General features: G+C 35.9%; 1 protein-coding gene across 1 annotated transcript; it reads left to right on the forward strand.

The window, feature by feature from the left end:
- The first annotated feature begins 9,904 nt into the window (after window positions 1–9,904).
- Window positions 9,905–10,858, forward strand: LOC149615437 (speckle-type POZ protein-like). The gene has a single exon (XM_089857140.1). It carries the CDS (start codon window positions 9,905–9,907, stop codon window positions 10,856–10,858), a length of 954 nt encoding a protein of 317 aa, XP_089713266.1.
- Window positions 10,859–11,238: the final 380 nt, after the last annotated feature.

The following is an 11,238-nucleotide window of genomic DNA, read 5'->3' on the forward strand; positions in this document are numbered from 1 at the left end:
ATAATTTTGTTGTAGTTTATTTAAATTTTTTCCGGACCTGTGAACCCAAATAAGAGGGTTCCTCCCTGTTACAAAAGGGATTGTAATTTTTCAAGGGTCAATAAATCATTCATTCATTCATTCATATGGAAAACCCATGTTAACGTTTGCCCCTGTAGGTTATCTTCGCCCCTTGGAATATAAAGTTTCAGTAAACACCGGAGTATTGCGGTGAAATAGTTTTACAGACGTTCTATGGAAAACCCACGTTAACGTTTTGCCCCTGTAGGTTATCTTTGCCCCTTTAAAAATTTAATGGTACTAAATATTGATTTTTAAGTGGTTTAAAAGTCACAATTATAAACAATAATTACTTTTTAAACATATTTATATGATGAGCTAATTATTTTGTTTGTAAATAACTTTAATAACCATTGTTTCTCATTGCTTTAAAAGTTATTCATTTACAGTAATGCAGATAAACTATGTTAATTCATTCACTCATAGTTTTATCAAATTTCCTGACATTTCCCAGTGAGTGTTTTATAACGACAGAGTTTGAAATCTCCCTGACATTTAAGAACCTTTTCCCAAATTCAATAACTCTTCCACGTCATTTATGTCATCTACGTTTTTTAAAAAAAAATCCCTGACAATTTAAAGTTATTTCAAAAACTCCACGTTAAATTTCCCTTTCGTTTTCTTGTATTTGTATTTGTTATTGTTTAGGGAAAAGTGTATATTTATAACTATAATTTACATCGTAAATCGAAAGTTAAGCAATAATAATAACAACAAACGTAGAGTGTAAGTATATACATCTTAGTGTGATTTTAGCAACTGCATGCTACGTTCGGGATATACAGAAGTAGAGTTGGATGCTCTTTTGGCAACGGGTTGTACCAGTCTCGACCCTCCCTTTCCCTCTCCCTAACTCCGCCGCTTTTCCCAGAATATTTGAATCTGGACCAATTTTTGTCGCCCGAGCTTAAAGGGAAGTTAAAATGCCTTATCTTGATCCCTAAAACAAACATTTCTACACATATTTTTTATTTTTGAAATTACGTGTCAATAACATTACTTATTGAGTCTCAATTTCGACTACAGAGTTAAAAGAAAATTGGTAAATTATATTTTCCACGATTTTCCTGACAATGTTTTTTTCAAAATCCCTGACTCAAAACCCCAAATCCCCTGATCTAGAAAACCAGCATGCATTATCAGAAATACTGGACAGTAATGAAATCAATGGAGAGGTCAACCATAGTTACCATATTTTCAAAATCACTGACGTCGTCCCTGACTAAAAAACCTAATTGCCTGATCTAGAAACAACGCATTATCAGAAACTCTGGACCCTGACTTAAAACCCCAATCCCCTGATCAAGATAATCAAGTATTATGAGAAACAATGAACCCTATAATCGATGAAGAGGTCAAAATCACCTTCTGTCTCCCTGATTCAAAACCCCAATTCCAATTCCCCTGATCTAGTAAAACACCCTGAATTACCAGAAACAGTGGACCTTAATCAATAAAGAGGTCAAAGGGCATATAGTTAAATATTTAAAAATATATCCAGACAAAAGCCTATAAGATTGTTTACGCCTGTGTTATACATCATAACTACAGCATGGGAAGTAAATAGAGATGCACCCTTCTTCAAATATAAACTTCTGCTAATAAAAAAAACGTACACTCATGTTATAAGTCATAACTACAGCATGGGAAGTAAATAGAGATGCACCCTTCTTCAAATATCAACTTCTGTTAATAAAACCTCAATAAAATGACCCAATTGGCGACATTAAAATCATTTTGAGCCTTACACCCTTCTTCAAATATCAACTTCTGTTAATAAAAACTTACACTCATGTTATAAGTCATAACTACAGCATGGGAAGTGAATAGAGATACACCCTTCTTCAATTATCAACTTCTGTTAATAAAACTTCAATAAAATGACCCAAGTGGTGACATTAAAATCAGTTTGAGCCTCTCTTTAATGTTGAAAACACGCTTTTGAGGGCTACGACTGGCTGCGTCTAATTTTAGGGTATAGCGGTGGCGTTGGTTGGATGGGGAGAGGAGTTTAGAAAGCATGGGGCAAAGCTAGCCATCGTGACGTCACCCCCGTATATTTTTTATCTTCCTTCCCCTAACAAAACTGTTCTTTTTCTTTTCAAGCCCCTTTCAAATCATATTTCTTTTTTTTATTATCTATGTATATATAACCTATATATACCTGGCTCTCTTCCGTCCCCTAACCGCCAGTGTGTGTGCCCGTGTGTCCATTAGTGTTTTTTTAATTAATTTATTTTGTTGGTTTTTGTTTTTGTTTTCTATCTGTTCATATTGTTCTTTTTTATGTGCTACTATGCTGTTTTTGTTTTTACCATGGAGGGGGGTTGTACCCAAGCCCTGGTGGCTTCACAACCCTATCCCTCGAGTTCCACTAAATAAATAAATAAAATAAATATATATATATTACTCTGTACCTACATGGTTATAAATCTTTAAACATTGCATGAATCAATAAATCTATACTAGTAATCGTTTAGTATAGTTGTAGTACTCATTTTTCATCCATTTTTGGGTCATGGAACTCACGTGGTCTTTTAACAATATAGTTGGTAAACAAAGCCGATTCTTTTTCTTATTATTCACAACCGATATTTATTATTATTTCACAACCGTTTTAATATTTAACATATATATTTCTTTCATATAAAACTATAATTTGAATAATAATTTTCAAATAGTGTTAACTTATTTTTATTATTATTTATTTTTGGCGCGGTTTTAACAATAAGGCGCGCAATAAAAGAGCTTTTTGGCGGGTAATTTTGTCGCGCGCGTTTTCAGATTCGGATAAGGAAGGCTCTCTCGCGCGCGAGACCTAACCCTTTCAGTAACGGCGTGCTTCTAAAAGAGCTCTCACGTCTGAGAGCTCGAGCTCACGAGCTAGGGAGCGAACGAGAGCACGAGCTATAGCTTGCTTTAAACCACTCAACAAGTTAGAATGTCACGTGAAAAAATGCCTAGGGTTTTCCCAACGACCGTTTTACTAGTTTTCTCGCCGCTAGTTTCGATAATGGCGCTGTATGTTATATGGGTTATCAGCGAAGCTAGGCGGACGAGTCGGAAAATAAGGGGGAATTTCTCATTCACAGTCAAAGTCTGAATATACTACATATAAGTGTGCAGTGACTAAAGCCTGCATGGACTATAAAGAAATTAATTTGAATCCACTGTTTTCTTCGAGTTATGACTTGATGAGTGTTTAAAGGGGGCGTTTTGAATGACCTTGATATACTACAATTCAAATCCCCACCTCCCCTTTGCTTGTGAGTTGTGATTCGTGAAGTGAATGTTGTTTATTTTATCGACAATGAAATCAGCCAGTTTATGGTTTATTCAATTCACGATTACGATTTACGCAGAAAGCTCAGTGTAGTGCGTGTGTCTCATTCCGTTACCATGACAACCGCGAAATCAAATTACTTTCGCGTTCCACCACTAAATATGTTAATTACCTAACTAGGGTAGGGTGAACAGCTGAGCGCTGTTATTTTTCAAACTAAACTAATTCACTTTGAATAAAAACGAAAAAGTGCACTTAAAAGTTATTTTAAGGTGCACACATAAAATTTTCACAAAATGACTGGATAACGAACGTGGTAAAAACCAAATAAAAATTATTTTAAAATCCTAATAAATAAATAACTAAAATATACAAACATTAAGGCTTAATAAAAAGGCTTTTTTAATTAATTAACTGACTAATTAATAAATCTAATTGGCGTTTAAATAACAAATAAAAATATTATTCCAACGCTAATAAATAAATAAATAAATAAATAAACATTATGGCCTAGTATAAAGTTGTTTTTAATTAAACTAACTAATTCAAATATCAAAATTTGCATAAATAAATAACCCAAAAAAAATACCACAAAAATTTATTTAAAATGAAAAACCCTACAACCCTTTACCCATTAAATTCTTAACCCAATCTCAGACTCACACGTTTTTTTAACTTAACTATCTCTAGTATAAATAACAGTACAATCTCACCTTGAAAAAAGAAAACCTACAGTTTAAACCAGCCAGCGTAAGTTCCCCAATCAATAACACCTTTACATTTTCAGGACAGGTAGACCTATCAAGGTTTTTGTCGGGAAATTAAATCCCTCCAAAGGTAAACAAACGCACACAAGAAGGGAGCGATAAAAACGGTTAACGGCATTTACGCTTACAATTTTCATTATAAGCCCTAACTGTAAATTCAATAGAACCTATACTCTGCATTCTAGTATAGGTCAGGTTTGGAATTAGAAAATGTATAGTGAAATCTTGCAAAACCATTTCATTTGCAATGCTGCCAGAAATAAAGACAACAAAACTACAGCTCTAAATTGTCGTTGGTGGCGCGAACAGATTTAATGACCCCAATTTAACTTCCGGGACCTTCTCCTAAACCCTAAAATGTTTTATTTTGTCAAGTAAACACAACGAGGACCCCGTTAATATTCCTTATATTCTTTTCTTAGAAAACAAAGGCTTAACTTTAACGATGTCGACAAAAAACTTTTTCTTAGCCTCTATCTGCTGTTGTGAATTTTATCAGAAGGGGATAATGGAAGAAGTGTGACACTCTCTATCCTCTTAATATGCTTAAGTTATGTAACATCATGTTTCCCAGGCGAGGGAGCCCTTTTAGCTGCGAATTTCATCAGAAGGGGGTACTAGAAGAAGTGTGAAACTCTGTATCCTCTTAATATGCTTTAGTTATGTAATATGATTCTACCCAGGCGAGCCCTTTTTGAACATTTGCTTTCCCGTTCATCAAACTTAATTAAGATGGGCATCGCACCGTGCAAGGGTGAATTCTACAACAGTTTGGTTATACTAAATCCTCAGCAATCAACCCACAAACCTCGTCTTGACATGGGGGACAAAAAATACATAAGCACTTACGCCTTGGCAAATAGTTAAGCGCTAATAGAGCATGATTCGGTTTAGTAACCTTGTGCACTCCAAATGTAAAATGATGTTGCATGGAAGAATCATGTTACAATTACTAATTTCCACTCTTTGTAGTGGTACACTTCTCTCCAAGAGAATAAGTATTATATACGTCTGATTTTACAGAAATATTATGGGGGCGTTTGTTTGGGGATGCACCATTAATAAAAATGTCTTCATTCCCATTTATGGATTACACGGTCTGTTTAAATCTTTATGTGTTTCATCTTTGTTCCTCAAAAGTTTGGCAACGAGAGCGTGTTAGCAAACATTTTGTTCCATCCATGTTTATATTTACGTCACATTATTTATTTCAAGTTCCATTATGACGTGACGCGCATCCTTCAAAAATAATTAATAACCTTCTCTAACGCTAAGCCTAACTCATCACCGAAACCATAACCTTTTCAAGGTCCATTTATCAATACAGTCATTGGTTACTTACGAACCCTTATATGAAAAGGCGGGGAAACGATTTTCCAGGCTGACACTTGACCTTAGCAACCTTTACCTAAGTCATTCCTACACATGCACGTGCGATAAAGAAGGCGCCTGCTGCTGGTAAATGATTGATCACGTGACAGCCTCGCTGCTATGGTATGTACTTAACTAAAAAAGGCGGGAAAACGATTCGCGCCTTTTATTTATATAAGTGTAGAGAGAGAAAAAAAATCCGGGCCATATTTCATAGCAACGCCTTGAGGATGGGGGCCCATTTCTAAAAGCAAGATGTTGTGGGTCCCACGCGGTCTTAAGGACTCGATAGTAATTAAAAGACTCGACTCGAGATTGTATTTGTATTAGAGCTTTTTTAAGGACTCGAGACTCGACTCGAACCCCAAAAAACTGGACTCGCACAGGCCTACAAATTTTGTAGGCTAAAAGAAGAACACTTCAGTCAGCCTGCCTGCTTGAAGTGGTACATATTATACTTTTTAACATAGAGCGAAAAAATAAAAAATTAACGTTTTTTTAAAGACGAAATTTAATGGGAATGTAGTGTTTATTTTACGTAATCTATATTATTCTTTTTTGAAACTGTAAAGTCACGATTAGGTAACGTCTAGTCTAATCTGTCAACGCTAGGTCTCATTGTCATTCGCGCTCCAGTTGAACGGTTGATAAAACCAGTACACGTTGTATAATTATTGATAGGCTTAAGGTTCGAAAATAATTCTTTGACGCTAAATTATGGCCACCGAAGCGACATCAACCCAAAGAATTTTCAGTATAAGAAAGCAAAGATTTCGTCAAAAAATATCAGACCTTCTTCTATGGACCATAAATGTTGCAGTGCATGCTCAAGTTGGAGATGAAGTACACCCGTGGATAATGGAGAGTTACTACAAAGATTACGGAAGTTACGGTGATGAGCGGTTCTTGGATTTGAGCGGGTGCTGTGCAAAGAAAATGAAGTACAAAAGATGCTATTGCAAGGTACAATTTTACAGTAAAGATGAAAAAATCACGATCCACAAGGGATACATGCAAGAGCCATGGTTCAATCAATTCGTATTTACTAACATCTACTACTTGGAGGATTATGAAAATTTATCGCGTCACTACGAAGAATTCGAAATCATTATCACCATTGCTTCGTGCGACGAGAAAAAGTTTATCGAAAGACCAAAGACTTTGTTGGACGAAGGAATTCTAACAGACACCGTCATCAAAACCGAGGATCAGGAATTTCCATGTCACAAGTTCGTATTGGCGTCGCACTCGGAATACTTCAAGAAAATGTTCCAAACCGATATGAAGGAAACTCGAACGAATTCCGTCGACTGGAGGGGCGTATTTGACGCCCAAGTGGTCAAGGATTTATTGCATTTCCTCTACACCGGTCAAAACCCCCCCCCCCCCCCAACATTGTGGAAAACCATTTCGAACTGTTAAAAGTCGCCCATCTCTGTCTTTTACCCGACTTGAAGATCTTGTGTGAGAAGAGCATAATATCAAATATTTCCATAGATAATATAGATTGTGTAGTTCAGTCAGTGATAACGTACGAATCTAAGCATTTGAGAAAAGAGTTCTTGGAATTCATGGCTGTCTATTGGGATGATATATTAGAAACAGATTTCTTTAAAAAATTGGAACGAAACGTTTGCGTAGAATTATTCAAAAGTGTTTTCGAACTGTTCAGGGAAGACATTCTGCTAGGGGTATATCGTTTTAATAAAGAATGTCCATCTTTGACATGCTCTTAAGAAAAAATGATAAAAAAAAATTATGTTTAATTTTTCTTTAAGAAGTTTTTATTAATCATTTGAAATGTTCTGTTCTTAAAGTTTTTACTGTATTCGGATTTTTGTTTTAATAAATTAAATATGAATTATGAATAAACTACGTGGTTTAGTATCAGGCGTCAAACATTCGTAAAAAGGTATCAGATATAGGCCTATAACAAGTACCAAGATCTCATTCAAGTTAAGAGAGAACGTTCGAGTCAGTCTAATCCGCTTCCATGAAGTCAGAGTTATGTTTTTTTTTTCTGGGAGGGGCCTACTTTAAGTCGGTTTAGCGCGCCACCTCCTAACCGGAAATTACTGAATAAAATGTTAAATGGACGCGGCCAGTAGCGACCCGAGAGTCGGCCTAGGCAAGAAGTCGAAATAAACTATTGACAACAATGTTAAGTAATAGTATAAGATTCAGATTAATAACATCGGATCGGCCTTATTAAAAATATATTTTTTATCAATCGGGGTAGGGACAGATAAAAACAATGTTGATTTTAGATTAAAATATGGCTATTTACTGGTTAGCAGTTTAAACAGTACTGTCTCGTTTCACCTCAACGATATTCATAATTTGCCAACGCGAGTATTAAAGTTAAATAAGACCTATAACCGCGGCGAACTTATTATTGTGGTCATGGCTCGTGTTTCTATTTTTAGTCAACTGAATTATTAGATACATGTTGAATTCAGTTATACTCTTTGGAATTGCTTCCGGCACTCTCTCTAAGGCGGAATAGGTATGTCTGTTTGCAGATACAACTATACAACTAAAGTCTAAGCTGATGGTGATACCTGGTGACTTATTTTTTGAACAATATAAATAATTTTTTTGCGAGTTTGAAACTTAATACCCTGATGAATCTAACAAAGTGAAACAAGTTGGAAAATATAGGAGAAAACCTTCGATTATAGGAATTTATAGGAAGGCATTGGAAAAATAGGAAAAAATAGGAAATATAGGAAGTCTAGTCACCCTGAAAGGGTGTCGAACTACAGTTAAAAGCAAGAACAACCGCAATTGCGAAAACCTTTGGTGGACAACCCACCCTAGGGAGGCTAGACGTTTCTCGCAACCCTAGCTGATCGCCGCGAATGTCTTAAACCAAACGATGACGATGGAGTTAGAAGCCAATGAGACAGATTGGTGTCTATGTGGAATAGACGGAAGACCAGTAGATGGTGGTGTTTAGAAGCCAGTATGTACAGACTGGTGTCCAAGTGGGATGGACAAAGACCAGAAGATGGTGGTGATTAGAAGCCAGTATGTACAGACTGGTGTCCAAGTGGAATGGACGAAGACCAGAAGATGGTGGTGATTAGAAGCCAGTATGTACAGACTGGTGTCCTAATAAACTGGATATCACTTCTTGGTATAATCAGTTATAGATAGATATTTGAGAAAGCGGTATATTTGCTTGTTGTTTATGGACAGTCACAATAGGCCATTATAGAAAGTTTTCACGGCTTGCGCACCTTGTTGATTTGTCCCGCCGCGCCTGCGCATTATAACAGCCATACGTCACCAAAATTCTCTCGGAAGTGACGTCACTAAACTCAACAACCAAGGCTTAGATCAAAATTCTTAAATAAATATACTTTACGTTAGATCTAATCATTATAAATTCATACGAGTATCAAATATCAACATTAGAATAGTTCGGCATAATATGAATAAGATTTGCTGGCACAAAGTAGAGAAAACAAACGAAGAACAAACGCGTTAAAAAAAGCCCACCATTTTATCAGTCTGCTTTATCTCTCCAAATCTTGCCTCCAGTTCGTTTTTTTTATAACACAAAACTGGCTGAACTGAACTGACTCAGTTTGAACTACAAGAGGGGACAAGTACCCATAATTCCTTTAGAACTTTCTGTAAAGGCCTATTCGTTACCAAATTTGACTAAACTGCAAGTTGATATCAGTAGGGATAGATTTAATTTTAGATGTAGGAATAGTTTCCGGTTAGTATTCACTTCAGTCCGACTCATAGCCCACTATAGAGCCCCTCCCTCCAACACGTACCGAAAATTTTAAATTATCTTATTGGCTCACTTAATCAACGTTTTGATGACGTTGCTAACGGGGACGGTGGCGAAAAATACGTAATTCCTTTTTACCTCTGTCGCTATGACCCGCCTCTTCTTTCATACCCCCCGTCCCGGGGAAGGGGGTCCGGGACTTTGACGCGACTCGAAGCCCAAAAAACTGGACTCGCACAGGCCTACAAATTTTGTAGGCTAAAAGAAGAACACTTCAGTCAGCCTACCTGCTTGAAGTGGTACATATTTCTTATAGAGCGAAAAAATAAAAAATTTCCTAACAAAAACTCGAGTATTCAAACACATTCCAGTGCCAGTTTTTTTACCTCCGTTGTAACTACTTTCTATGGAATCACGTGAAAACGTAATTTAACATAGTTAACGTTTTTTTAAAGACGAAATTTAATGGGAAGTATAGTGTTTATTTTACGTAATCTAAGCCTATATTATTTTTTTTTGAAAATGTAAAACCACGATTAGGTAAGGTCGAGTCTAATCTGTCAGAGCTAGGTCTCATTGTCATTCGCGCTCCAGTTGAACGGTTGATAAAACCAGTACGCGTTGTATAATTATTGATAGGCTTAAGGTTCGAAAATAATTATTTGACGCTAAATTATGGCCACCGAAGCGACATCAACCCAAAGAATTTTCAGTATAAGAAAGCAAAGATTTCGGCAAAAAATATCAGGGCTTTTTGAATGGACCATAAATATTGAAGTGCATGATCAAGTTGGAGATGAAGTACACCCGTGGATAATGGAGAGTTACTACAGACCTTACGGTGATGAGCGGTTCTTGGATTTGAGAGGGCGCTGTGCAAAGAATATGAAGTACAAAAGATGCTATTGCAAGGTACAATTTTTCAGTAATGTCTATGATGAAAAATTCACGATCCACAAGGGATACATGCGAGGCCCATGGTTCAATGAATTCGTATTTCATAACATTTACTACTTAAAGGAGTATGATAATTTATCGTGTCGCTACCAAGAATTCGAAATCATTATCACCATTGTTTCGTGCGACGAGAAAAACTTTATCGAAAGACAAAAGACTTTGTTGGACCAAGGAATTCTAACGGACACAGTCATCAAAACCGAGGATCAGGAACTTCCATGTCACAAGTTCGTGTTGGCGTCGCACTCCGAATATTTCAAGAAAATGTTCCAAACAGATATGAAGGAAACTCGAACGAACTCCGTCGACTGGAGGGGCGTATTTGACGCCCAAGTGGTCAAGGATTTGTTGCATTTCCTCTACACCGGTCAAAACCCCCCCAACATTGTGGAAAACCATTTCCAACTGTTAAAAGTCGCCCACCTCTGCCTTTTACCCGATTTGAAGATCTTGTGTGAGAAGAGTATAATATCAAATATTTCAATGGATAATATAGAATGTGTACTTCAGTCGGTGCTAACGTACGAATCGAAGCATTTGAGAAAAGAATTATTGGAATTCATGGCTGCCCATTGGAATGATATATTACCAACAGATTTGTTTAAAAAATTGGAACGAAATGATCGCGCAGAATTATTCAGAAGTGTTTTCGAACTGTTAGTGCCTAAATGATTTTAATTAAAAATGTCCATTTTTCATATGCTCTTTTGAAAAAATTATAAAAAAAATTATGTTTCACTGTTAGTGGCTAAATGATTTTAATTAAAAATGTCCATTTTTTATATGTTCTTTTGAAAAAATTATAAAAAAAAAAATTATGTTTCATTTTTCTTTAAGTACCTAAACTTTATTAACCATTTGAAATGTTTTGTTTTAAAGCTTTTATTGTATTTCGATTTTTGTTTCAATAAATTAAATATGAATAAACTACGTGGTTTAGTATCAGACGTCAAACATTCGTAAAAAGGTATCAAATACAGGCCTATAACAAGTACCAAGATCTTATTCAAGTTAAGAATTAGTTCTGGATTAGTTTTAAAGATATACTTAAG

Source organism: Phalangium opilio, unplaced genomic scaffold (genome assembly GCF_054372755.1).
Source record: "Phalangium opilio isolate 3A_F unplaced genomic scaffold, DU_Popi_V2 ptg000217l_1, whole genome shotgun sequence".
In the NCBI taxonomy this organism is placed as follows: domain Eukaryota; kingdom Metazoa; phylum Arthropoda; class Arachnida; order Opiliones; family Phalangiidae; genus Phalangium; species Phalangium opilio.